The 26,908-nt window shown below is 49.4% G+C and overlaps 1 protein-coding gene across 5 annotated transcripts in view; it reads left to right on the plus strand.

Annotated features, from left to right (window-relative positions):
• MYBL2 (MYB proto-oncogene like 2) overlaps window positions 1-26,908 on the plus strand; it is a 210,805-nt gene that overhangs the window by 159,864 nt on the left and 24,033 nt on the right. For all 5 annotated transcript variants that reach the window (XM_085619226.1, XM_085619223.1, XM_085619224.1 and 2 more), the window contains one exon: window positions 4,505-4,621. In XM_085619226.1, the coding sequence (XP_085475352.1) occupies window positions 4,505-4,621 (117 nt within the window). The remainder of the gene's footprint in view (window positions 1-4,504; window positions 4,622-26,908) is intronic.

Consider the following 26,908-nt stretch of genomic DNA (forward strand, 5'->3'; position numbering starts at 1 on the left):
CCAAGGAAAGCCCTTCCATATACCTCCATCGGTGGCCACGGTGATAACGGATGCATCCACCTTAGGGTGGGGTGCTCATCTGGGGGATCTGGAGATCAAGGGTCTTTGGTCTCCAGAGGAAAGGTTGCTTCACATCAACCTTCTGGAGTTACGGGCGATACGTTTGGCGCTCAAGGCCTTCCTCCCTTCCCTTCGCGGTCAGTCTGTTCAAGTCCTGACGGACAACACGACCGCGATGTGGTATATAAACAAACAGGGAGGAGTGGGGTCTCTTTGTCTCTGCAGAGAGGCCCTGCGTCTATGGTCCTGGGCTCAGGACCATCGGATTTGTCTGATGGCAAATCATCTGGCCGGAGTTCTGAACGTGCGTGCGGACAGTCTCAGTCGGCAGTTCTCTGCCGATCACGAGTGGAGGCTTCATCCAGAGGTGGTTCGTCACGTCTTTCGGACGTGGGGGACTCCTCGTGTGGATCTATTCGCCACTCACGAGAACGCTCACTGCCCGTCATTCTGCAGTCTCCAGTATCCGTTGCAGGGAGCGTTGGGGGACGCGTTCCAGTTGAGTTGGGGCTCACGACTCCTTTACGCGTTTCCTCCCATACCCTTGATTCCTCGGGTTCTGAGGAAGATTCGCCAAGACCGGGCCCAAGTTATATTGATCGCCCCGGATTGGCCAAGAAGGGTGTGGTACACAGATCTTCTCCACCTCTCCTCGTGCCCTCCGCTCCGTCTCCCTCTGAGGGCAGACCTCCTCTCGCAGTCGGAGGGGCAGGTTCTACACCCCCAGCTCCAGAGCTTACACCTTCATGCCTGGAGATTGAACGGGGCAACCTGAATTCTTTCTCTCTCCCGCCAGATGTGGTGGATGTTATTTTATCGGCCAGGCGACACTCCACCAAGTCCATTTACTCCTACAGGTGGTCTTAATTTGTTAAATGGTGTGGAGAGAGGTCCATTGATCCCTTGAAGGCTCGTCTGTCTATTATTCTACAGTTTGCCCTTTCTCTTGCCCAGCAAGGCTTTGCTGTGGCTACTGTGAAAGGATATCTATCGGCTCTATCGGCTTTCCTTTGTTTGCCGGACCAGCCGTCGCTGTTTAAGTCTCCTATTGTTCTTCGTTTTATAAAGGGTCTTACAAACAAATTTCCTCCAACTCCCTTTATTGTGCCTCAATGGGACTTGAACCTTGTCTTAACCTATCTCATGGGTTCTCCTTTCGAGCCCTTACATAAGTGTCCCATGAGGCTCTTGTCTTTTAAGACGGTATTCCTCGTAGCAATCACCTCGGCAAGGAGGGTAAGTGAGCTTCAAGCTCGAAGTTCGAAACCCCCATTCCATTCTTGACCATTCATGCTGAACGAATGGTACTCAGGACCAGGGCTGCATTTTGCCTAAGGTGGTAACTCCCTTCCATCTGGGGCAGTCCATTACCCTTCCTTCTTTCTATCCTCCCCCACACCCTTCCAAGGAGGAGGAGAGACTTCACCGCTTGGACCCTAAGAGGGCGGTGAGCTTCTACCTGGACAGGACAAGGGATTCCAGGATTGATGACCAGCTCTTTGTGGGTTTTGCTGGCTGCAGAAAGGGTCGTGCGGTGCACAAGCACACCCTTTCCAGATGGATTGTGCTTTGCATCAAGATCTGCTACTCCCTAGCTGGTAAGGAGCCTCCGGAGGGTTTGAGGGCTCATTCTACCAGAGCAAAGTCTTCCACATCTGCCTTAGCTAGGGGTGTTCCGGTGGAGGACATTTGTAGGGCGGCAACTTGGGCCTCCCTCCACACTTTCGCAAAACATTATTGCTTAGACACCGAGGTGAGGAGTGACGGACATTTTGCTCGTTCCGTCCTTCAGGATTTTCTGGTATAGGGGGATGGACACCCTCCTCCGGGAGTGGGGACTGCTGTGGAATCTATTCACAAGGTGAGGAATCCACTGGCAGATGTATCCATCAGAAGAACAAGTTACTTACCTTCGGTAACGCTTTTTCTGGTGGATACAGTATCTGCCTGTGGATTCCTCACTGACCCACCCGCCTCCCCGTTGTCCATCCTTCTATACCAGTGACTCTATGCCTGTAATTCTTTTGATGGGTTTCAATTGTGTTTATCACTGTCAAAGGCATTATGTTATTTCTTCTGCTTTGTTATTTATTTTCCACACTGAGTGTGTTGATATGCATATTGTGTACTGTGTATACTGTTTATGTACATATTGCTGTCAGTCCGTCCGTGTGCCTCGAAGGCACGGAAAAAAGGGGCGGAACTGACGTCATCACGCCGACTAGGTCCTCTTATGGAGCCGGTGACGTCAGCGGAGTCTCGAGCGGAGCCGTGTCTGTGACGTCGTCTTCGGCCTCATCGGCGTGGACTGCTACAAAAGTTTCCGAATGTTGCTGGCGCAAGGGATATTCACAAGGTGAGGAATCCACAGGCAGATACTGTATCCACCAGAAAAAGTGTTACCGAAGGTAAGTAACTTGTTCGGTAGGAAGTCAGTGCTCATTGGTGTCTCAGATATTCACTGTTATCCTGATCGTGCAGTGTCAACGTCAGAGGAATAATTTAAAGAAAATAAATCTACATCATGCCCTTCATGGTGGGATTTGGATTGTTTTGGTATCGGACAAACTCAGGAAGATGAGAAGGGATGTGGTCTTCTCCAGTCAGGCTCTACTCCATTTGACAGAGTGGTTACACAGTAGACAACTGATAAAGTGGCCATTGGTAGTATTAAACCCATTTTCTTATTAGAACTGATGGTTTTTGGCTCACCACAGCCATGATACTGTCAAACTGAAGACTAAACAATGTAAAGAAAAAAGAAAGCAAGATAGCAGAACTTTTCTGTCTAACCACTCTGCTTTTGGAACAACATTGCTGTATCCATCAGGAGTGCCTCAAGGCATCTCCAGTTCAGGAAAATGTTGAAGACACCCCTCTTTAAAGAACACTGCATTACAATGCAATAATCGTCCACAGCTTCCTCTCCTAGTGCTCGTTGACTTTATGCTTGTCTTTGACCATGTACAGTGCATTGGTGGTTTTGAGATAGGTTCGTGCTACATTCATACAGACTTGTATCTCAAAAGTTAAATGAAAAAAGCCACACTCCTGAGAGAAAATACATTTTCTTCAGGAAAGAAGTTGCAATGTCACAAATAATAAATAAAAGTCTAGATGAAAGGGAATAGCAGGTAAAATTATGTGAAAACAGGATTCCTGAAAGTACTATGCTATTGTTAGACTCTTTCAAAAGTTGAAGAGAAACTTAAATAAATCTAGAATTCATCTTTTAGAAAGAATATGGAAATTTAAAGGCACAGAGATTGCTCCCCAGAGGGAACATATTGTTAAATGTATTTATTTTTAATATTTGTATAAATGTTAGATTTGCATTTTACCAGGGGAATAAAGGTTGAAGATTCTGGGATAACAGCCTATGTAGATCTCCAAGAGGGGATTTTTACAGCATGTCAATGCTGTCAAATTTGGATGTAATCAGCGAAAACCTGAATTTAATACATGTTATCTGGAACGACGAACTACTTTTAAGTAGGGATCCTTAGGTTTGTGATCCATGCAGGTTACCATTAGGCGTGTGGTGTGCGAAATTCGTATGATTTGCTTTTGTGTGATTACAGTAAAATTATTTGAAATGCAATCTTGTCAAATTTTGGTGCAAGGATGCTTGTAAATAAGAGCACTGCAAACAGAAGCTGCTCATGTTCTGCTATTGTGCTAATTTACCGGGAATTACACCATTTGCAGTACAATTTTACTGCAAATGGCATCCAATCATGCAAAGTGGTGTGATGGCATAATTTTACAAATTTTCTGCTACAAAATTATGCAAAAGATAACTGTATAATTTAAATTTCGCCTAAGTCTAGTTCTCTCTCAGATATCGTGTGGAAATGTTAACTTCTGCATTCTGTGAGGTGAAGGCATGAGGGCGGAGGTGACTAGATGACTAGATCTGGCAGCATGATAAAGGGGCACTATTTTATTTAAATACTCTTTTGTTTGATGGAAAGCAACGGAACAGGTTGCCCATGGAACTAGGCCTGCAATGAACAAAAAACAAAAATAAGTAAAAACTTAGGGACACGTAAGTTGTATTTTTAGATTGCGAGTTTAGAAGACGAGGTTAAGTGGACAAGTAGCACTGGGTGGCAAAACTGTAACGGAAAGAATGTATATACGGGTTGCAATTCTATTATTGATTAGCTATCCATCAATTATAATTGAGGCATTAAGTGTTTACTATATCAACCTTCGGCATCTTTGTGTTCATCTACCAATTTATGTTCACAGTTGAAGTTGTTTTACCTGAAATGTCTACCCTACTTTTGTAAAAAGAAACCCTGATTAAAGTAACTTGCTATTTTACAGTCTAATAATGCTTGAACCGTAAAGGGCTTTACGTTTGTTGTGTATCGGTCTACCAACAATATTTTTCAGCCGTTTATTTTTCTTCTCTACTTTTCTTCTGCCTACATAACAGCTCTATCGGAGCCCTGTCAAGAAGGTGAGGAAGTCTCTAGCTCTGGATGTCATAGATAAGGAAATTAAGCCAGTGGTGCTGACCACGCAGATGTCAAACATCTCCCAAAATACACAGGTGAGTTAAGATGACACACTTGGAAGACCCAGTGCATTTTAATTGTGATAAACAATACCTGATTGGCAAATTACATGGATTTTTGCAATACATGATGTGTAATATTCTATCTGTTGGAGACTGGTACAAGTGGCAAATGTCTCACTCTTTCGGGACGTTTAGCTCGAACCAGTGTCCAATTTGTAAACTTTATGACTTCTTCACATGCAATGTTCAATCGAGATGGTGACAAACCACATTTCATAGATTTACTCCAAACTTTTGTTCAAAATAGGAGATTTTGCACAACGCTACCATTTAGGTTCATGTTTTTAAATAGTTCTTTGCAGTTACAATAACTTCTCTGATTCCTATGGATGATGCACTCTTCCAGAGACCGTATTGTGCTGTGGCAACCACAAATATTAATTGTATGTAGTTTAAATGTATTTCCTGTTTTATGTTTTTTTAGCAGGAACAATAAAAAACAAATAACACTAGTTTGTATAGCTGTCACCACAGTAATATCACTGGCATCCCTCCATATCCATATACAAACACACTTTTCATTCACATAGCACAGTGTAATTGGCTTTAATATCGCAGCACAACCTGCGTAAAGATCCCTAGAGATCAATTGAGTGTTAATGGGGTCACCGCAAATGGTCATCTCAACCTCCTGAATTCTCCCAGGCTTCTTAAAACGTCGTACATTTTTACGAGTAACCTCAAGCCTTTACTTTTTAGGTCGAGCTTCAAGACCTGTTGTATATACTTTATGGGCTTATAGCTTGGCCACTGCTTTTTATTTGTTTGTGTTCTTTAAAAACTCTTGCTTGCTAGTGGTGACTCCTTCCTTGTTGTCCCTCCTCATTGTCTTTTGTTTCCCATGATGGAGCAGGGACCAAGTACTGTATCTTTACGCTTTGGTTGTTTATCTATTCATTTAGGGGACTATTTTGTTATTTGTTTTCTGCCCATGTTACTGTTTGCCTGTGTTCAGCTTCAGCGCCTGTAGCTGCTTGCATTTTAATGGCACATTCGTCCTTCCCACCGGTTGTCATGAAGCAGCATTGTTGTTGAATGTTGCAGCGTCAGCATTTCCCCTCTGCCTTAGTCTCCTTGCATTGCTAAATCCTGGGGCTCGCCCTCTTGCAGGGACCTCTGGATTAGGAAATGGCAGCTGGACAGAGTAGGGCGACTGTTGGTGGGTTTCTTGTTTATTTAGTTGGCAGGTCTGTCAGCTACTCACTTTTGTTTCTACTGAAGTTGGGATTCGTTCAAAAACCATAATGAGACACAAACTACACAAACACGTGACTAACTCAACACTTTATGCAACTAAGAGTGCGCTTCGGTCACCTTGGAATCATGCAACATATCACCATGTCCTAGATCCACACAGAAAATGAAGGGAAAGGAGATTGAGCCTCCCTTGTTCTCCCACCAACTATGCTACTACCACACGAGAAAGACTTGTGAATAGGGATAATAAATCAAGAAATGTTTGTTTATACGTATTACCCTCTAGGGCGTGTGCCAGCCAGTCCCATCTTGGTTCAAAAAAGAAATTCTTTACCTTTTAAAAAGGAGGAACACCCGAATTCCCCATGACTTGTGAATGAGGCAAGAAAAAATCATAACCCAGTTTGTGAATCCCATAGGGGTGTAAATACTGCCCTCACCCACTCAATGAGTGGCATGCTTCATCATAGGGTTCCTGCGACTCCCTGGTGCAGCCCAACATCCAGAGAGGAGCGCTGAAAAAAAAAAAGAAAATATAGAACAGAAAAATCTTATACGGCAGATAGGGTAATGGGGTCGTTACCCATATACCCTTAATTTGAATTTTTTTCAATTCTGCCAAGTGGGATCAATATTAAAGACAGCGGATACCCACTTAGATAGTTTTAGAATTTTCCTCTGCGTTAGGGATCCCTTTTCTAAGATTTCTTTCTTTTCTATATTCTTTTTTCTCAGCGCTCCCCTCTGGACGTTGCAGTGACCTCCTAAGAAAGACCTGTGGAAATGTACCCCCGTGAGGGCACACTGGTGCAGGGGCACACTGGTGCAGGGTCACCCTCTCGTCCACGGGTCCGAAGACTAACAAAAAAGATCGGCACAGGAGTGAAGTAAAACAAACCTAGTTTATTAAACGCTCACGAGCGGGACCGCGTCCTAACACCCTCAAGTGTTGTGGGAGGAAGTACATTGAATACAAAAACCATCACCCTTCTATACTGTTTGTTGCAGTGTAATTGCATGGAAAGGAAAACTGGAAGAAACAAGTTTAAGCACGGAAATAGATGCAGGCAAACAAGGGTCAGGAGATGAGGGGGAGTTAGGAATGTTTATGGCGGCAATAAGCAATCATTTGTTAACATCTAAGACCACATGCACCGGCAGCTGCAGCCCCCCAACATGTACATTAGGTTCGAGGCATGTGGGCTGCTGAATTCATATCTGTGCATAGATCGCCGCCTAGTGTTGGGTCCGGATGTTTGCACGTTGTTGTCCTGGAAGAGTCTTCGAAGTATCCTGAGATAGGTGACTCCTCCCCTGGACCACAGTGCGCATGGGCATCCTCAGATTGTTTTTTTCCGCCATTGGGTTCGGATGTGCTTATCTTGATTCAAGTTAGGAAAATTTAGTTTTCAGGCCAAAAGGCCTCTAGTTTTCGTCGGTACTGTTCCCGATCGGTATCGACAGTTTACAGGCTAGTTTAGCGATTTTAACAACTTTTTGGATCCATTAAATCCGACCATCGACCGCACTTCGACGTTGGAATTGAGGACCCCATTCAAGCGGTGTCCTATTTGCCACGCCAAATACCCACATATCGACGTCCAGCCAGTGTGTAACAAATGCCTCTCACCGGATCATGACGAATCGAAATGCATGGCCTGTGCCCGATTCAGATCCAAGAAGACTCTCCGGAATCGACGAGCCGCGCGACTGGAAGCGCAGCAAGCGGTACCGACCAACATCTTCAGCACCGAGGACGAAGATGTCGAAAGCGTGGAAAATATACCCTCCAGCCCCGCTTCCGAACACGGTTCCAGATCGGAAGACGTAGATGAAGAGCTTTTTCACAGGGAAGAAGCCGACGATGAGGTAGACTACGATGAGGCCTTAGGGGCCGAAGAAGGTAGCTCTGGTGAGGAGCAGGGCCTACCCGTCCAAATGGAGGATATCCCAGTGCGTCAGTCGACGGCTCCGGTCGAGGGATCGCCTTCGGGCCTTACCCAAGACCAATCCCGCAGTTCTTCGGCCCCGCCCTCTGGCCCGGCCACAGACATACAGCGAGAGCCATTATTACCTAAAAAGACTGGTTTCCCTTCCACGAAACCGAAACCAATCGTCGCACCGGTTCAACAGAAACCGAAAGTGAAACTGACACTGGTCGGCTCGAGGCCCACCACACCTTCGACGCCAGCCAAACCCGTCGGCTCCGACCGCACCAAAAGGGACTTCGGTACCGAACTCGCTGCAGCCGAAAAGAAAAGCCATCGGTACCGCCAAAGCGCCTCGGCCCCCGGCACCGAAGCAATCGGCACCGGCCACCAAGGTGAAAATGGCCACTGCATCGCTATCCACCTCGAAAGCAGCGACTACGGTCCATTCATCGACACCGTCGACGGCTACTACCTCTCCTCGGCTCGATGACCCGGTGACTTCGAAGAAGTCCACACCTGCCTCTACGGAACCACTCGGCGCCAAAGAACCGTCGGCTTTCCAGGTGCGACAAGTGGCAGCGTCCTTGCAACGCATCAGGGAAAAGGCAGACCTCGTCGGGCTCCGAACCGAAAAAGGCACAGAAGGCACCTTCGGCACCGGCCAATATCACCTTTGGTTTGCCGCCATCCACGGCGCTGAAAATGTTCGAGATCAGAACACGTGTTACCCAGACAAGGTCCCCATCTACCGAACACTCTGCTACTGGGATATCACCGTCCCACTTCATCGATGCCGACACCGGCAGGCTCATGCTCCGAAAGCGGAAGATCACTTCCGGGCAGGCTTTGGACTCTTATAGGATCCCGCTAAAGCAAAAAATGCCGGCGGAATCGGAACCAGTTCTCTACGAACAAATCCACACCTCTTACACAGATCCACAGTCGTTCTCCCCGACGCACTCCGACACAGATGCAGTGGAGGACTACATGGGTGACGACACCACCTACCCCGGGGACATGGACCCTGAGGGCCAGCAAGACCCTGATCAAGTCTGGGATGACCCTGTATACCCAGGTGCCGCTCTGGATACACAGGACACGCAACTTTATGGCGCAAAAACGTCCCCCACAGAGGACACTGCTGCATTCAACGCCCTCATCGAACGTGCCGCAGCCAATCATGGAGTGCAACTCCACTCAGACACTATCGAGGACGATTTCTTGGTGGACACTTTCGCATCCTCCGAGAGGACTGTAAAGACTCTGCCCATGTTGAAAGGTGTCCTCAAGCCAGCAAAGGACATTTTCAAAGAAACCACCAGGGCACGGGTAATAAACCCCAGGATCGAGAAGAAGTACAAACCCGCACCTGGGGACCCCACGTACATTAGAAGCCAGTTGCCTCTGGACTCCATCGTAGTTGCCAATGCTCGCAAACGGGCACACTCGCAGACGACTGGTGATGCTCCTCCCCCGGACAAAGAGTCCAAGGTCCTAGAGACCTCCGGCAAAAGGATTGCAGCCCAGGCAGCAAACATATGGCGCATTGCCAATACACAGGCGCTCCTAGCTCGCTACGACCGCTCACACTATGACACGTTAGAGTCCCTACTCCAACACCTACCAGACGAGTACAAAGAGGCAGCGGAGCTCCTCATCAGGGAGGGACAACTTCTCACAAACGCATCCATCAAGTGTGCACTGGATGCTGCAGACACTGCTGCAAGGGCAATAAACACCAGCGTCCTGCTACGACGACACGCCTGGTAACGAATCTCCGGATTCAAACCTGAGGTCCAAAATAACATCCTCAATCAGCCGGTCAACCCCGACTACTTATTCGGACCGGAGGTTGACACCACCTTAGAAAAGATAAAAAAGACACGGGCACTGCGAAGTCAATGGGGGCTCTGCAAACGCAAACATTTCGTAGTGGCTCCTTTCGTCGCCCCGGAAATAGAGGTGCAGGTAGAGGACAGGGGGCACAGCAAACCTACAATAAAGGGGGCACACAGAGTTCCTACGATAAAAACACCCGAGGTGGATATCGTGGCTCCAGCACCAAAGGCAGAGGACGTGGTTACGGCAATACCAGGTCCTCCCCCAAGAACAAACAGTGACGCCCTCTCCCTTCCCCCTGACCACATAACACCTGTCGGGGGAAGGCTCCAGCGGTTCCTGTCCACGTGGAATACCATCACCACGGACAGGTGGGTCAAAGATGTTACTGTCTCGAATTAACCTCCACTCCACCCACCATACCGCCAAAGCACCGTCCTATGTCCTCAGAGCACTTCGCATTATTACAGCAGGAAGTGCTAAGTATGCTGCAAAAAGGCGCAATAGAGGTCGTGCCCGTCCACCAACAGGGAACAGGGGTGTACTCTCTGTACTTCTTAATACCAAAAAAGGACGGGTCACTCAGACCTATCCTAGACCTGAGACCCCTCAACCGTTTCATTCTCTCAGAGCATTTTCACATGCTCACCCTACAGCAGGTTCTCCCGCTCCTCAGACAGGGAGACTTCCTAGCCACGCTAGACCTCAAAGATGCGTATTTCCACATACCCATACACCCGTCACACAGAAAATATCTCCGGTTCACCATTCAGGGGCAGCACTACCAATTCAAAGTCCTTCCCTTCGGAGTGACAACAGCACCCAGAGTTTTCACAAAGTGCCTAGCTACTGTGGCTGCACATCTACGGAGGCAACACATTCACGTCTACCCTTACCTGGACGACTGGCTTGTTCAGGCAAAGTCAGCCCAGCAATGTGCCAGCCACATGTCCCGCACCATTCACCTTCTTCACAGTCTGGGATTCTCACTAAATTACCCAAAATCACATCTCCAACCCGCACACGTACAACAGTACCTAGGTGCGACCATAGACACTCTGGCAGCCACAGCTCAGCCAAATTTAGTGAGGATCAACAGCATGCAAATGCTGATTTCCAAGTTTAAACCCCAACACTCCCTTCCTGCGCGAGTGTTCATGCAGTTGATAGGCATGATGGCCTCCTGCATTTTCATAGTCCCGCACGCGAGACTACATATGCGCCCGTTTCAGGAGTGCTTGGCACGTCAATGGAATCAGGCTCACGGGCAATTAAAAGACCTAGTGTTGGTGAGCGGTCGGGCATACAACTCTCTGCATTGGTGGAATCCACAAAACCTTTGCAAGGGCCGACCGTTCCACGAGCCTGTTCCACAAATAATACTGACAGCGGACGCGTCTCTCCAGGGATGGGGAGCTCATGTACTCCATTACACAGTGCAGGGACTATGGACAATACAACAAAAGAAGATGCACATCAACGTTCTGGAACTGATGGCAATCTTCCTAGCCATGAAGGCATTCAAAGTACACTTGTGCAACAAAGTCGTGTTGATCCGGACGGACAACATGACTGCCATGTATTGCATACAGAAGCAGGGAGGAACGCACTCTCCACAGTTGTCTCATCTGGCTCAGAGCATGTGGAAGTGGGCCATTCAGAGGAACATATTCCTCATGGCGGAACACCTCCCAGGCAAGGACAACCAGATGGCGGATCTGCTCAGCAGACACAGCCACCAGATGCACGAGTGGGAGCTACACCCGTCAGTACTCCAACCGTACTTCCAACAGTGGGGTCATCCAGAGATAGACCTATTCGCCACAAGCGAAAACGCAAGATGCCAAAACTTTGCCGCCAGGTTCCCACATCCACAGTCGCAGGGCAATGCGATATGGATGAACTGGTCCGGCAGATTTGCGTACGCTTTACCCCCAGCGCCGTTGATACCGCTGGTGGCACGCAAACTGCGACAACACTCACTGACACTCATCCTGGTCGCTCCAACATGGGCACGCCAGCCATGGTACACCACCTTTCTGGAACTTTCCGTGGTGCCGCATCAAAGGCTGCGGATCACACCCGCGCATTTGACGCAGAACCATGGAGAAATTCAGCACCCAGATCCGCAACAGCTGAACCTGGCGATCTGGCTCCTGAAGTCCTAGAGTTTGGCTACCTAAACCTGCCACCTGACTGTATGGACATCATTAAGGAAGCTAGGAGACCCACTACCAGAGCTTGCTATGCAGCCAAATGGAAGAGGTATGTCATTTATTGCAATAACAATGACATTAACCCGCTAGATGCATCCATTCAAAACATCTGTTACCTCTTATGTAGGAGAGTAGGGTCTGCTTTCTATGTTCACCCCCACTTTTTGCTTTTGCTTTACTGGTTTTCGACTTAGATGTGGCTGTGGGCCTGCTAATCAGATCCACAGCCCTGCTGTTCTCTCTCTAAATTAATACTATGTACTTTAGGTGCATAACCCATTTGGATAGGATCACCTTATTGGCCCCTGTACAGTGTACCTTAGGTACCCAGGGCATAGGTGTACCCTAGGCCTACCAGGGGCTGCAGCATGTATTATGCCACCCCTGGCCTGGCCTTCTATTTTGACACAACTGGCTGATCACTCAGCTGGGGCAAGGTCGTGTAATCACCCCTTGCTTAGGTGTAGTATTCCTATACCTACCTTACATATAGACACATGTGTACCTATCTGTCACTCCTATGGCAGGCCTTAACAATCCTGGAGGCAGAGTGCTTGGTAACATGTGAGATGGTGCTCTAGCATGAGCTGAGCCTGTCTGCAGCTTTCGGAACCATGTCCTTATAGCTGTTCTATGATATAGCCTACCATATACTCTTAAAAGTGCCTTATAATCTTAGACGGTTATGGTAACTATGGTTTGGCTTTATCGAAACATGTCGTGTAAGGTGTCTAACACTGGAATAATACCCCCATACCATTTCTGGACATGAGGATATTATTCCCCCCTTCTAGAGGGAAAGACATGTTAAAATCATACTTCACTGTTAGCCTCTGACCAAAGCCTCAGCATCACAAAATGGATGCTGCTGCCACGACACAAGTCTGACCTCCTGCAGCTGGGAGTGATCCCAGCCAGGGAGGCCTGGACAATAGGTTTCCTGCTTGGGGAGGTGCTAGCACCTCCCCAGACAGCCTTTAGTGTATTGGGGCATGGTGGGCTGAAAGGAATGAGACATGCCTGGGGCACACAAGGTGTTCCTTGCATAGTCCAGTTCAAACCGGTGCTGGGGCACTCCAGCCCCAGCTCTGAGGCGAAACTGGACAAAGGGAAGTGGGTGTAACCACCCCCTCCCAGGTCCCACCCATAAGGCGTGACCTAGCAGGTATCCCAGCCCCCTAGATTAGTATAAGAGTGGGAGTTGGGCCTCAAGACTTTAGATTATCCTGAACCTGCAAACTTGAACAGAAACTCTGGACCTTCGACATTCGACAAAAGAAGAAGACTGAAGAATCTCCCTTGTGGCCAAGGAGTGGCTACCCTGTGCAAACAGGCACCATCAAGAGACTACCCTTTGCTTTGCCCAAGTTCTACGAGGAACCGACTGCAGAGTCCGACCAGAGCCTTGACTTCCAGACTTCTCCGACCCTGATCCACATCCACAGCAGAGCTGAGATCCATGGAGGCGACGAGCGACGTGGGACCGGCTACCTGGGAAAAGTGGCTAGTATCTTCAAGCGCAGCTTCTGAGGCACCCTCGAAGTTGTGCACCGGGGATTGAGAAGCCCCACCCCCAAGCACCATCTGCACCGAAGATCAGCCCCCCCACACTCCACGAGTCCTGCGTGGGGCCCTTCAGCATTTTCCTGCTTGCCGCGTCTGTCCGGTTGCTTGCCCGCTGGCTAGTGGCCTTTGTGACGACGCACCCTGAAATCTTCATCGCTGGTTTGGCTCCTCCAGACTGGCTCCTGCTCCTTTGAAAAAGGGAAGCATCCCAGACCTTCCTGGTCTGCACCAGAAGCAAGTCCTCCGTTCTGCGTGGGTTCCGCTTGCCAAGGCTTGGTGAGTCCTAGTCCAACTTCGACGCCGCCGACAGCAAGAGCCTTCGTGGGACAGCTCGCCTCCTGGTCCTGGTCGTCCTCGACGCTTCCTGGTCCTCCTGGCTGCAGCGACAAGCTTCACCTTCACCTGCAATCTTCACGACATCGCCTGGTTCCTTCCTGGTTCCACGTGGTCACTGGCTAGTGACCTTGACTCTGTCCCTTGTGCTTGCAGGCCTCCTCTCTTCTTGATCCCAGCCTTGGGATCCACCGGACACTCTTCACTGACTGCCTGTCAGCATCTTTCTTCAGGCATCCATAGGAGTCGACGACGAAAACCGACGCAACTTCACCCCTATGCACCCGCAGCCTGTGGGCTAGGTAACTTGGGTACTCCGGTGCTCATCAGGATAGTGACTATCCTAGTGTCTAGTTTTCCAGTCTCGACTTCCTAGCTACTCTGGAAGTGTCCTAAACCTATCGATTTCTAAACTGTACTATTGCTATTGACTTTTACGCATTACGCGTGAGTGTTTTCACTCTGCACACGAATCCCGTGGGCCTCCCACTTCCTAACCTTTGGTAGTATAGTGTAGCCCCAGCGATTCCCTAGGCCTATCCTATTTCCGTGACAGTGGTCCTTATACCACTTACTTAGTATATGGTTTGCGTGGCCCCTAGGGCCTAACTGTATTACTTACCTGTGTGACTTAATGTATGCTTAAATAAGACTGTGTTGTACTTACCTCTAATCTCATAAAGAGTGCTGAGGGTTTGACTAGAATAAATACACTTTATTTTATATATATATATCTGTTGTGGTGTCCTTTCATTTGGTATTCAAGGGATTATATATGGTATCACAGCTGGCTTCACATGCCATTCAGAGTTTAGCCTAAGACGGCTCTTGTCCATGCTACCACTAGGATAGCTGGTCTATAAGGTTGACTTTACAACCAATCACCATAAGGGTATTTGGACTGATATAAGGTGTACACTAGAACTAGTGACATCATACTTCAGGCCAACTTCTCACATTGGTGAGCAGCGGTTGGGATCTGAGCTTGCTGTTGTAATACCATTGTAATCTTAAGATACTAAATTGAAAGATCACACAGATATTGTCTATTTACATATAACATAGATTATAATACTTAAGTCCTACTGGACTTAGTAGTTGTAGGTTGAAGGGAGTAACACACCCTGACTACAACTACCAGAGAGGTTTAGTAGAAACAACTAGTGTAGGTAGGTGCCCACACCACATCCTCACTAGATCATGTCTCTGGGAGGAGATCAAGTAGATGCTCTCTCAGGAGGATCAGGTCTGCAGAAGACCCCCTCTAGATATGATACCCTAACATTCCAGGAGATGAGACAATTGTGTACCTCCAGAGGAATAAAACAGGGTGCAAACCCTACCCTCCTTCAGTTAAGACAACTCCTAGAGGAGTATGATGCTCTTAAAGCCTCTCAGGCAGGTACCCTAGGTACACGGGAGGGTGTACCCACCACAGAGGAGTCAGATGGGACTTCAGATGAAGAGGTAGACAGCCAGGGCCAAGTAGGAAGACCTAGCCAGGCTAACCTAAGCTTACATGGGAGTTTGCATGGGGTCCCCCCCATACAGACCCCCAAGTAGGCTTACACAGAGAAGCAGGAAGGACAGATCCCCTTCAAGGGAATCCATCCACTCCCATGTCTCTAGCATCTCTAGTGTTTCCTCTCACAGGGGAATGACTTCCCCTGAGAGAAAGGAACATGAAGCCAGAATGAGGGAAGCTAATCTGAGGATTCAGAGGGAAGAACTTGCCCTTGCCAAGGAGAAGCTTGCTCTGGCTAGATAGCAAAAGTTAAGTGGGTCAGAACCCACTGGTGGCAGCAATATCCCTAAGGATAGAGACAGGCACTATGATAATAGAAACCTGAGCAAGATTGTCCCTCCCTACAAGTGTGGGGATGACATCCACAAATGGATAACTGCTTTGGAGAGAGCTTGCAAAGTACAGCAGGTACCCCAAAGTCAGTGGGCAGCTATCTTGTGGCTCTCCTTCTCTGAGAAAGGTAGAGACAAGCTCCTCAGTTAGTGATGAGGATGCAGATAATTACACTGTCCTGAAGAGTGCTCTGATTGATGGGTTTGGCCTAACCACTGAACAATACAGGTTGTTGTTCAGGGATACCCAGAAGAGACAGACTCAGGACTGGACTGACTTTGTAGATTGTGCCACTAAGGCTCTGGAAGGCTGGCTAATTAGAAGTAAGGTTAAGGACTATACAGGATTGTATAATTTGATCATGAGAGAACAAATACTTAACAACTGTCAAAACCAGCTATTGCATCAACACCTGATTGATTCTGATCTGACTTCTCCCCAAGAATTGGGAAAGAAGGCAGATAGATGGGTCAGGACTAGAGTTAAGCAGAAAAACCAGAACCAGGGCGGTGATCAGAAAAAGGCAGACCAGAAGGGTAATGATCAGAAACAAAAAGACCAGAAGTCTTCACCAGGCCCCCAAAAGGCTCAGGGGGAGGGTGGTCCCAAGAAGGATAAAAAGAAAGATGGCCAAAAGAAACCATGGTGCAACTATTGTAAGTCCAACTCACATTGGTTTAGTGAGTGCACCAAAAAGGATAAGCCCCCAGCCACCATTGCCCCTAAGGCAACTGTACCCCCTAGTTCAGCTGTAAGTGGTGGTTCCCAGCAAAAGGGTGTAGTAGGGTTAACCCTGGGAACTGGGGAGGATTCTGGCCTAGTCAGAGTACCTACTCAGGCTGTTCTGATCTGTGATGGGGACTTAGCTTTGTCCTCTACTGTAGGCCCCAGTAACCTGGGCAAGTACAGACAGACTCCTTTTATCAACCAAAGAATGGCTCAGGCCTACAGGGACACTGGGGCTAGTGTCACAATGGTGACACCTGCTTTTGTGGACCCTGGACAGATCATACTAGGTGAGAATTACCTAGTGACCAACGCTAGCAATGCCACTACCTCCCATAGTGTGGCTATTGTTAACTTCTCCTGGGGAGGGGTAACTGGCCTCAAGAAAGTTGTTGTTAGTTCAGACCTTCCTGTAGAGTGTTTACTGGGCAATGATCTTGAAACTTCAGTTTGGTCTGAAGTGGAGTATATGACCCATGCAGAAATGCTGGGGATAGATGCACATGTCCTTGCTGTGACCAGGTCACAGGCCAAAAAGTGCACCACTGAACAAGTGCTGGATCCTGAAACTATGGACCAGTCACAACCCAAGAGAAAGAGCAGTAGGGTTAAGGCTGTGCCTTCCCCCTTGCCTCAGGTGGTGGATCAGCCCTCCCAGGAGGATGATTCTGAGAGCCCTGAAGGAACTGTCCTAGAAGAACTTGAACCTGATCAGGTTGAGTTTCTTGGGACAGGGGGACCTTCAAGGGCAGATCTGAGGCAGGCTCAATTAGACTGCCCCTCTCTTGAACCCCTCAGACAGCTGGCTGCTGCTGAGGCTGCAGGGAATGCTCAAGGTACCCATAGAGTGTATTGGGATGAAGGGCTACTGTATTCAGAGGCAAGAGACCCCAAGCCTGGTGCATCCAGGAGGTTGGTCATACCACTGAAGTTCAGAGGCTTCCTTCTTACCTTGGCCCATGATATTCCCCTTGCAGGACATTTAGGCCAGAACAAGACTTGGGACAGGCTTGTCCCTCACTTTCACTGGCCCCATATGTCAGAAGATACTAAGGAGTTTTGTCGCTCCTGTGTCACCTGCCAAGCCAGTGGCAAATGAGGTGGCACCACAAAGGCCCCCCTCATACCACTACCTGTGGTGGGGGTCCCCTTTGAAAGAGTGGGCATAGATACTGTAGGACCAATGGACCCACAAACAGCATCTGGGCACAGATTCATACTGGTGATAGTGGACCATGCCACCAGGTACCCAGAAGCAATTCCCCTGAGTACCACAACAGCTCCTGTTGTGGTAAGGGCCCTGCTTGGAGTATTCTCCAGAGTGGGCTTTCCAAAGGAGGTCATTTCTGACAGAGGTGCCAACTTCATGTCAGGATACTTGACTGCAATGTGGAAGGAGTGTGGTGTTAACTACAAGTTCACCACACCCTATCACCCACAGTGCAATGGGCTTGTTGAGAGATTCAACAAGACCCTAAAGGGAATGATAAAAGGATTACCAGACAAGCTTAGGCGAAGATGGGACATCCTTTTACCCTGCCTTCTGTTTGCTTACAGAGAGGTCCCACAAAAGGGGGTTGGCTACAGCCCTTTTGAGCTTTTGTTTGGGCATCCTGTAAGAGGACCCCTTTGTTTGGTAAGGGAAGGATGGGAGAGACCTCTCAGACAACCCAAACTAGACATAGTGGATTATGTACTTGGTCTCTGCTCCAGGATGGCAGAGTATATGAAGAAGGCTTCCAAAAACCTTGAGGCAAGCCAAGAACTCCAAAAAGCTTGGCATGACCAAAAGGCTGTACTGACTGTTTACCAGCCAGGACAGAAAGTGTGGGTGTTGGAGCCAGTGGCCCCAGCAGCACTCCAAGACAAATGGTCTGGACCCCACACTATTGTTGAGAAAAAGGGAGAAGTCACCTACTTGGTGGACCTTGGGACTCCCAGAAGCCCCCACAGGGTGCTTCATGTCAACAGATTGAAGGCATATGTTGACAGGGCAGACATGGGGCTACTCATGGCTACAGATGAGGGGCAGGAGGAAGAGAGTGACCCTCTCCCAGACCTGTTGACTCAGAACCCTGATGATGGCTCAGTTGATGGTGTGGTCTTTTCTGACAGCCTCACTGTCCATCAGCAACATGACTGCAGGCAAGTTCTGCAGTCCTACAGACATATGTTCTCTCTGACCCCAAGTCAGACAAACTGGTGCACCCATGAGGTGGACACTGGTGACAGTCTGCCTGTGAAGAGTAAAATCTACAGGCAACCTGACCATGTCAGGGACTGCATAAAAGTTGAGGTACAAAAGATGTTGGAGCTGGGAGTCATTGAACCTTCAGAGAGCCCTTGGGCTAGTCCTGTAGTCCTTGTGCCAAAACCTCACACCCAAGATGGTAAGAGAGAGATGAGGTTTTGCGTGGATTACAGAGGTCTCAATGCTGTCACTAGGACAGATGCCCACCCAATACCTAGGGCAGATGAGCTCATTGACGGACTGGCAGCTGCTAAGTTTTTGAGCACATTTGACCTGACAGCAGGCTACTGGCAAATCAGACTAGCTGAGAATGCAAAGGCCAAAACTGCTTTCTCGACCCCAGGAGGACATTATCAATTTGTGGTAATGCCCTTTGGTTTGAAGAACGCACCTGCCACTTTCCAAAGGTTGGTGAATCAAGTCCTTACTGGGTTGGATGATTATTGTGCAGCTTATCTTGATGATATTGCTGTCTTTAGCTCCACCTGGGAGGATCACCTGGTCCACCTGAGGAATGTTTTACAGGCCCTGCAAAAGGCAGGCCTCACTATCAAGGCCACTAAGTGCCAGATAGGGCAGAGCAAGGTTGTATACCTGGGCCACCTAGTTGGTGGGGGTCAGGTTCAACCACTGGAGAGCAAGATCCAGACCATAAAGGACTGGACTCCACCAACTACCCAGACTCAGGTCAGAGCTTTCTTGGGCCTGACTGGGTACTACAGAAAGTTTGTTAAGAACTATGGGTCCATAGTGACACCACTTAATGACTTGACCTCCAAGAAGATGCCAAAGAAAGTTCAGTGGACAGTAAGCTGTCAAAAAGCATTTGATGACCTGAAGCAGGCCATGTGCAGTGCACCTATTCTGAAAAGTCCAGACTACTCCAAAGAGTTCATTGTCCAGACAGATGCTTCTGAGTTAGGTGTGGGAGCTGTTCTTTCACAACTGAATGTAGATGGTCAAGACCAGCCCATTGCTTATATAAGTAGAAGGCTGACCCCTAGAGAGAAACGTTGGTCAGCTATTGAGAGGGAGGCCTTTGCTGTGGTTTGGGCCCTGAAGAAGCTGAGGCCATACTTGTTTGGCACTCACTTCAAGATTCAGACAGACCATAAGCCCCTCTTGTGGCTAAATCAGATGAAGGGTGAAAATCCCAAACTTCTTAGTTGGTCCATTTCCCTACAGGGGATGGACTTCACAGTGGAACATAGACCTGGGACTGACCATGCCAATGCAGATGGACTCTCCAGATATTTCCACTTAGAACATGAAGACTCAACTGGTCAAGGTTAGTTTAATGTCCCTAAGTTTGGGGGGGGGACGTTGTGTAGGAGAGTAGGGTCTGCTTTCTATGTTCACCCCCACTTTTTGCTTTTGCTTTACTGGTTTTCGACTTAGATGTGGCTGTGGGCCTGCTAATCAGACCCACAGCCCTGCTGTTCTCTCTCTAAATTAATACTATGTACTTTAGGTGCATAACCCATTTGGATAGGATCACCTTATTGGCCCCTGTACAGTGTACCTTAGGTACCCAGGGCATAGGTGTACCCTAGGCCTACCAGGGGCTGCAGCATGTATTATGCCACCCCTGGCCTGGCCTTCCATTTTGACACAACTGGCTGATCACTCAGCTGGGGCAAGGTCGTGTAATCACCCCTTGCTTAGGTGTAGTATTCCTATACGTACCTTACATATAGACACATGTGTACCTATCAGTCACTCCTATGGCAGGCCTTAACAATCCTGGAGGCAGAGTGCTTGGTAACATGTGAGATGGTGCTCTAGCATGAGCTGAGCCTGTCTGCAGCTTTCGGAACCATGTCCTTATAGCTGTTCTATGATATAGCCTACCATATACTCTTAAAAGTGCCTTATAATCTTAGACGGTTATGGTAACTATGGTTTGGCTTTATCGAAACATGTCGTGTAAGGTGTCTAACACTGTGGAATAATACCCCCATACCATTTCTGGACATGAGGATATTATTCCCCCCTTCTAGAGGGAAAGACATGTTAAAATCATACTTCACTGTTAGCCTCTGACCAAAGCCTCAGCATCACAAAATGGATGCTGCTGCCACGACACAAGCCTGACCTCCTGCAGCTGGGAGTGATCCCAGCCAGGGAGGCCTGGACAATAGGTTTCCTGCTTGGGGAGGTGCTAGCACCTCCCCAGACAGCCTTTAGTGTATTGGGGCAGGGTGGGCTGAAAGGAATGAGACATGCCTGGGGCACACAAGGTGTTCCTTGCATAGTCCAGTTCAAACCGGCGCTGGGGCACTCCAGCCCCAGCTCTGGCGCGAAACTGGACAAAGGGAAGTGGGTGTAACCACCCCCTCTCAGGTCCCACCCATAAGGCGTGACCTAGCAGGTATCCCAGCCCCCCAGATTAGTATAAGAGTGGGAGTTGGGCCTCAAGACTTTAGATTATCCTGAACCTGCAAACTTGAACAGAAACTCTGGACCTTCGACATTCGACGAAAGAAGAAGACTGAAGAATCTCCCTTGTGGCCAAGGAGTGGCTACCCTGTGCAAACAGGCACCATCAAGAGACTACCCTTTGCTTTGCCCAAGTTCTACGAGGAACCGACTGCAGAGCCCGACCAGAGCCTTGACTTCCAGACTTCTCCGACCCTGATCCACATCCACAGCAGAGCTGAGATCCGTGGAGGCGACGTGGGACCGGCTACCTGGGAAAAGTGGCTAGTATCTTCAAGCGCAGCTTCTGAGGCACCCTCGAAGTTGTGCACCGGGGATTGAGAAGCCCCACCCCCAAGCACCATCTGCACCGAAGATCAGCCCCCCCACACTCCACGAGTCCTGCGTGGGGCCCTTCAGCATTTTCCTGCTTGCCGCGTCTGTCCGGTTGCTTGCCCGCTGGCTAGTGGCCTTTGTGACGACGCACCCTGAAATCTTCATCGCTGGTTTGGCTCCTCCAGACTGGCTCCTGCTCCTTGGAAAAAGGGAAGCATCCCAGACCTTCCTGGTCTGCACCAGAAGCAAGTCCTCCGTTCTGCGTGGGTTCGCTTGCCAAGGCTTGGTGAGTCCTAGTCCAATTTCGACGCCGCCGACAGCAAGAGCCTTCGTGGGACAGATCGCCTCCTGGTCCTGGTCGTCCTCGACGCTTCCTGGTCCTCCTGGCTGCAGCGACAAGCTTCACCTTCACCTGCAATCTTCACGACATCGCCTGGTTCCTTCCTGGTTCCACGTGGTCACTGGCTAGTGACCTTGACTCTGTCCCTTCTGCTTGCAGGCCTCCTCTCTTCTTGATCCCAGCCTTGGGATCCACCGGACACTCTTCACTGACTGCCTGTCAGCATCTTTCTTCAGGCATCCATAGGAGTCGACGACGAAAACCAACGCAACTTCACCCCTATGCACCCGCAGCCTGTGGGCTAGGTAACTTGGGTACTCCGGTGCTCATCAGGATAGTGACTATCCTAGTGTCTAGTTTTCCAGTCTCGACTTCCTAGCTACTCTGGAAGTGTCCTAAACCTATCGATTTCTAAACTGTACTATTGCTATTGACTTTTACGCATTACGTGTGAGTGTTTCCACTCTGCACCTGAATCCCGTGGGCCTCCCACTTCCTAACTGTTGCTAGTGTAGTGTAGCCCCAGCGATTCCCTAGGCCTAGGCCTATCCTATTTCCGTGACAGTGGTCCTTATACCACTTACTTAGTATATGGTTTGCGTGGCCCCTAGGGCCTAACTGTATTACTTACCTGTGTGACTTAATGTATGCTTAAATAAGACTGTGTTGTACTTGCCTCTAATCTCAAAGAGTGCTGAGGGTTTAACTAGAATAAATACACTTTATTTTATATATATATATCTGTTGTGGTGTCCTTTCATTTGGTATTCAAGGGATTATATATGGTATCACAGCTGGCTTCACATGCCATTCAGAGTTTAGCCTAAGACTGCTCTTGTCCAAGCTACCACTAGGATAGCTGGTCTATAAGGTTGACTTTACAACCAATCACCATAAGGGTATTTGGACTGATATAAGGTGTACACTATAACTAGTGACATCATACATCAGGCCAACTTCTCACATCTTACACCTATACCGATGCAATCTGGCATACAACTCAATACGTATCCATTTAACCGCAATAGCAGCCTATCTCCAAAACAGGCAGCACCTCTCTTTATTCAGAGTGCCTGCCATCAAAGCCTTCTTGGAGGGACTTAAACGAGTAATTCCCCCAAGACACCCACCAGCGCCAGTGTGGAACCTCAACTTGGTCCTCACCCGACTGATGGGTCCACCCTTCGAACCTCTCGTGGAGAAGTGTGGCTCACTGGTTAGAGGACGCAGACCTTGAAGCAGAGGTCAGCCCGGGACCAGGGTTCAATTCCCGGCTCGGCTGGGTCTTGAGTCCATAAATGTCCATGGACTTGATAATTCTCGCTCCAGTGCATACTCGACTCATGGGTTCACACTCTGCGACTCTGGGCAATAGCTTGCTTAATCTCCACATGGGCCCCTCGCGGCGGGATGCCTGGCTTTCACCTTGCGGATGCCCTGCTGGGTTATCTCACAGGGGAATACCAGGACGGGTTCCCTAAGCAAGCGCTTAGAGACCGCTTGGTGATTTGCGCTATATAAATTCCTGCACATTTACATTTACATTTACTCATGTGAGATTCAATTCCTCACCTGGAAAGTGGCTTTTCTAGTAGCAATCACTTCGTTGAGAAGAGTTAGTGAACTCCAGGCACTAACCATTCAAGAGCCATTCATACAGGTTCACGCAAACAGGGTCGTACTACGTACCAACCCCAAATTCATGCCTAAAGTAATATCGCAGTTTTGCAGCGTGAATCTTTCTGGATTCACTATGCTGTGCATTATTCCGCGATCTTGTGGTTGGGTCCGGATTCGTAGTCTTTTCTTTGTTTTTTTTTTTTTTTTTTGTAGCCCAGGTGGGCGTCGACGTCCACCATTTGGTGCACCTCCCGTGACGTCGTCGTGCTTCCTGCGGAAGTCCCACCTTTGGGGCGCCATCTTCAGATTCTTTTTTCCGCCGTTGGGTCTGGATCGTCATCGGGAAGCTCCAGAAATTCACTCGGAGGAAGAAGGAAGAAAAGCGAGTTTCATCGATAGAATCAAGAGAAGACATCAGGAATAGAACAGATTTCATCAGGAGCGCGAAGAAAGAGTACCAGCGAGCTTTTTTCTTCGACAGCCTTGGAGAATGCACGCTCAGAGACCCTGAGCGAAATGGACAAGACGCCATTCAAGTTCTGCCCAAACTGCCACCACAAGTTCGCGCAGAAAGACCAGCATCCGGTCTGCAACCTCTGCCTACCGGTGGATCACCAGAGTATCGACTGCAACGCCTGCTCAGCCTTCGCGCCGAAGACACTCCGGGTGAGAGAGAGGCAGAGAAGAGCCAACGCCAACATGGATGGCAAAGGGAAACCCCCGACACTCTACGAGCTATGCCTCGACACAGACGACGAGGACAACGTCGCCGAGACAGCCGAAAGCTTCACGGTCGTAGAGACCGACAAGAAAAAAGAAGACGAGGTAAGAGAATCGTCGAGCGCAAATCAAAAAACACCTCAAACACGAGGGTGACTCGAGAAAAACTGAGTCAAGGTCCACGAAGGGAGCCCCGGCGCCGAAAACTTCGACGTCCAAAGGGGGAACTTCGGACAAAAGGCCCAGCGGATCCTTACAAAAGGACTCCCTGGTGCAGAAAGACGCCGAAAGGCAAGGGTCGTCGAAATCATCCCATGAAACGGGCCGATCGACGCAGAAAGAACGTTCGACGTCGACGCAAGTTTCATCGAAAAGACCCGCGGTCGACGCCGAAAGCATCTCCGAAATGGAGAAAAAGAAGATGCGGCTCGAGGCCGAAATGGAGAACATCCTTCAAAGGAAGAAGGAGTTCGACGCCAGGATGAAGGAATTCAAGATTCCAACGGTTTCATCGGCGGACGTCGTCGAGGTCGAAGACGAGTTCGACGCCGAAGGGCTGACAAGGGATCTCGAAGAAGAAGAGGAGCCCTATTATGAGGGAGAAGCCGAGGAAGAAGACCAACAGTCGTTCTACGAATCGGCGGCATCTACCAGCAACGACGTCGAATGGCACGATCTCGACACCGAAAACCCGGAGGAGCCCGTGGACACGTACCCCTCGAGGCCTTCGCCACCCGACGACACCGGGGTGTACAATATGGTGGTGAAGAGCGCAGCAATGGCCTTCGGCGTCAAACTCGACGAAGAGAGGCCGAAAGCCGATTTTCTCGTCGAAACACTGCTCCCCATCCAGACTAGGAGTCAGTTCCTCCCCATGCTACAAAGCGTGATGAACCAGGGGAGAGAAGCCTTCAAGGAGCCTGCCACCTGCCGGTCGATCACGCCCAGGACAGAGAAGAAATATAAGCACTCCTCCCTGGACCCACCTTACATCAAGGGTAGCGTCACCGCAGACTCCATCATAGCCTCCACGGCCAGGAGAAGGGCCAACGTTCCAGCAACTTCGGGCCCACCTCCGGATAAAGAGAGCAGGAGGATCGACCTCACAGGCAGAAAGGTCGAGAGGAACGCCGCAATGCACTGGCGCATGGCGAATTCGAATGCACTCCTCAATAGACACCAATACCAACACTGGGATGAGATGGGGGAGCTAGTAAAGCACCTCCCCGAAGAATACCGCCAGAGAGCCTCTCACCTGGTAGATGAAGGCAAGAACATCGCCAACTCCTGTATAAAGACGGCGTTGGATGGGGCAGAGACTTCAGCAAGACTCATGGCCATAGGGGTCACAGAGAGGAGGCATGCATGGCTAAGAATCTCGGGATTCAAACCGGAAGTGCAGAACAACATCCTTGGCACCCCCTTCAACGGAGAGACACTGTTCGGAGCAACGGTGGACGAAAAGCTCAGCCAGCTCAAGAAGGAAAACGAGACAGCGAGGTCCATGGGGGCCCTACAGCTGAGGGGAATGAGACGAGGAAATCCCTCGAGGAGACCCTACGGTAGGGGTGGAAGCCAACAGGGGACGTCGCACCAGGCGTTCCAACAAGGTCAGCAGGGCGAAGGTCACGGACAAAGTCAGCAGAAGCAAAGCTGGCAATATCAACCTCGGGGCCAGTCCTTTCGCGGGAGAGGGAACGGACGTGGCCAAAGGAGGAGAGGGGGCGATCAGCCCTCCTCGAAGTGACTCAGCACGCAAGAAGACGCCTACCCTCGTCAGGTCCCCAAGGGTGAGGCGCAAAAAAGTGTCATCAGGGGGAAGAGAAGATTCAAGAGCCTACGAGCATACGACACCAGTAGGCGGAAGGCTGAGGTTCTACCTTCAGGAGTGGCGGCGTATAACCACAGACAAGTGGATACGGAACATCGTGCAGTACGGATACTGCGTAGACTTGGAGAAAAGACCTCCAAACAGGAAGCCGAAGGGAAGACAGAGATCGGCCCAAGAACTGGCAATACTCAGAGAAGAAACGCGGAAACTCCTACAAAAGGGAGCCATAGAGACAGTGCCGTTCAGGGAACGCAACAAAGGGGTCTACTCAAACTACTTCGTGGTTCCGAAGGTAGACGGGGACCTCAGACCCATACTGGACCTCCGTTACCTAAACAAGTTCGTCAGAACGCAAAGGTTCAAAATGACTTCACTGCAGGAGGTACTGCCACAGATAAGAGAAGGGGACTTCATGGTCACCGTGGACCTCAAGGATGCCTACCTTCACATCCCAATAAACAGAAGGCACAAGGGCCTTCTAAGATTCAACATCGAACAGGAACACTACCAGTTCACAACCCTGGCCTTCGGATTAAAATCAGCGCCAAGGGTCTTTACAAAATGCCTGTCGGCGGTAGCGGCACACCTACGAAAGCAGGGAATACACGTATACCCCTACTTGGACGACTGGCTGGTCAAGGCAAACTCACGCGAGAAGTGCGAGAGGCACGCAAAACGCGTAACAGACACCCTCACAAATCTGGGATTTTCCATCCACTGGGGAAAATCATCGCTGGAACCGGAACAGGTAAAGATTTTCCTGGGGGCAAAGATCAACTCCCTCAACAGTACAGTAGTGCCCAGCGACAGGAGGACAGATGCTCTACTGAAGGAGACGCAGCTCTACCAGAAGGGGCGAGCTCTGACAGTGAGGGCGGTGAGCAAGATGATGGGGATGATGGCGTCCTGTATCCAGCTGGTGCCGAATGTACGCCTGCACATGAGACCATTCCAGGAATGGCTGCAACAGCAATGGTCACAAGCAAACGGAAGTTGGGAGGATCTAGTGGTTGGTACGCACGCAGTGCAGGAGGAGATAACTTGGTGGAACAGAGACAACATAACAACGGGGAGAAGC

Source organism: Triturus cristatus, chromosome 7 (assembly GCF_964204655.1).
Source record: "Triturus cristatus chromosome 7, aTriCri1.1, whole genome shotgun sequence".
Lineage (NCBI taxonomy): Eukaryota > Metazoa > Chordata > Amphibia > Caudata > Salamandridae > Triturus > Triturus cristatus.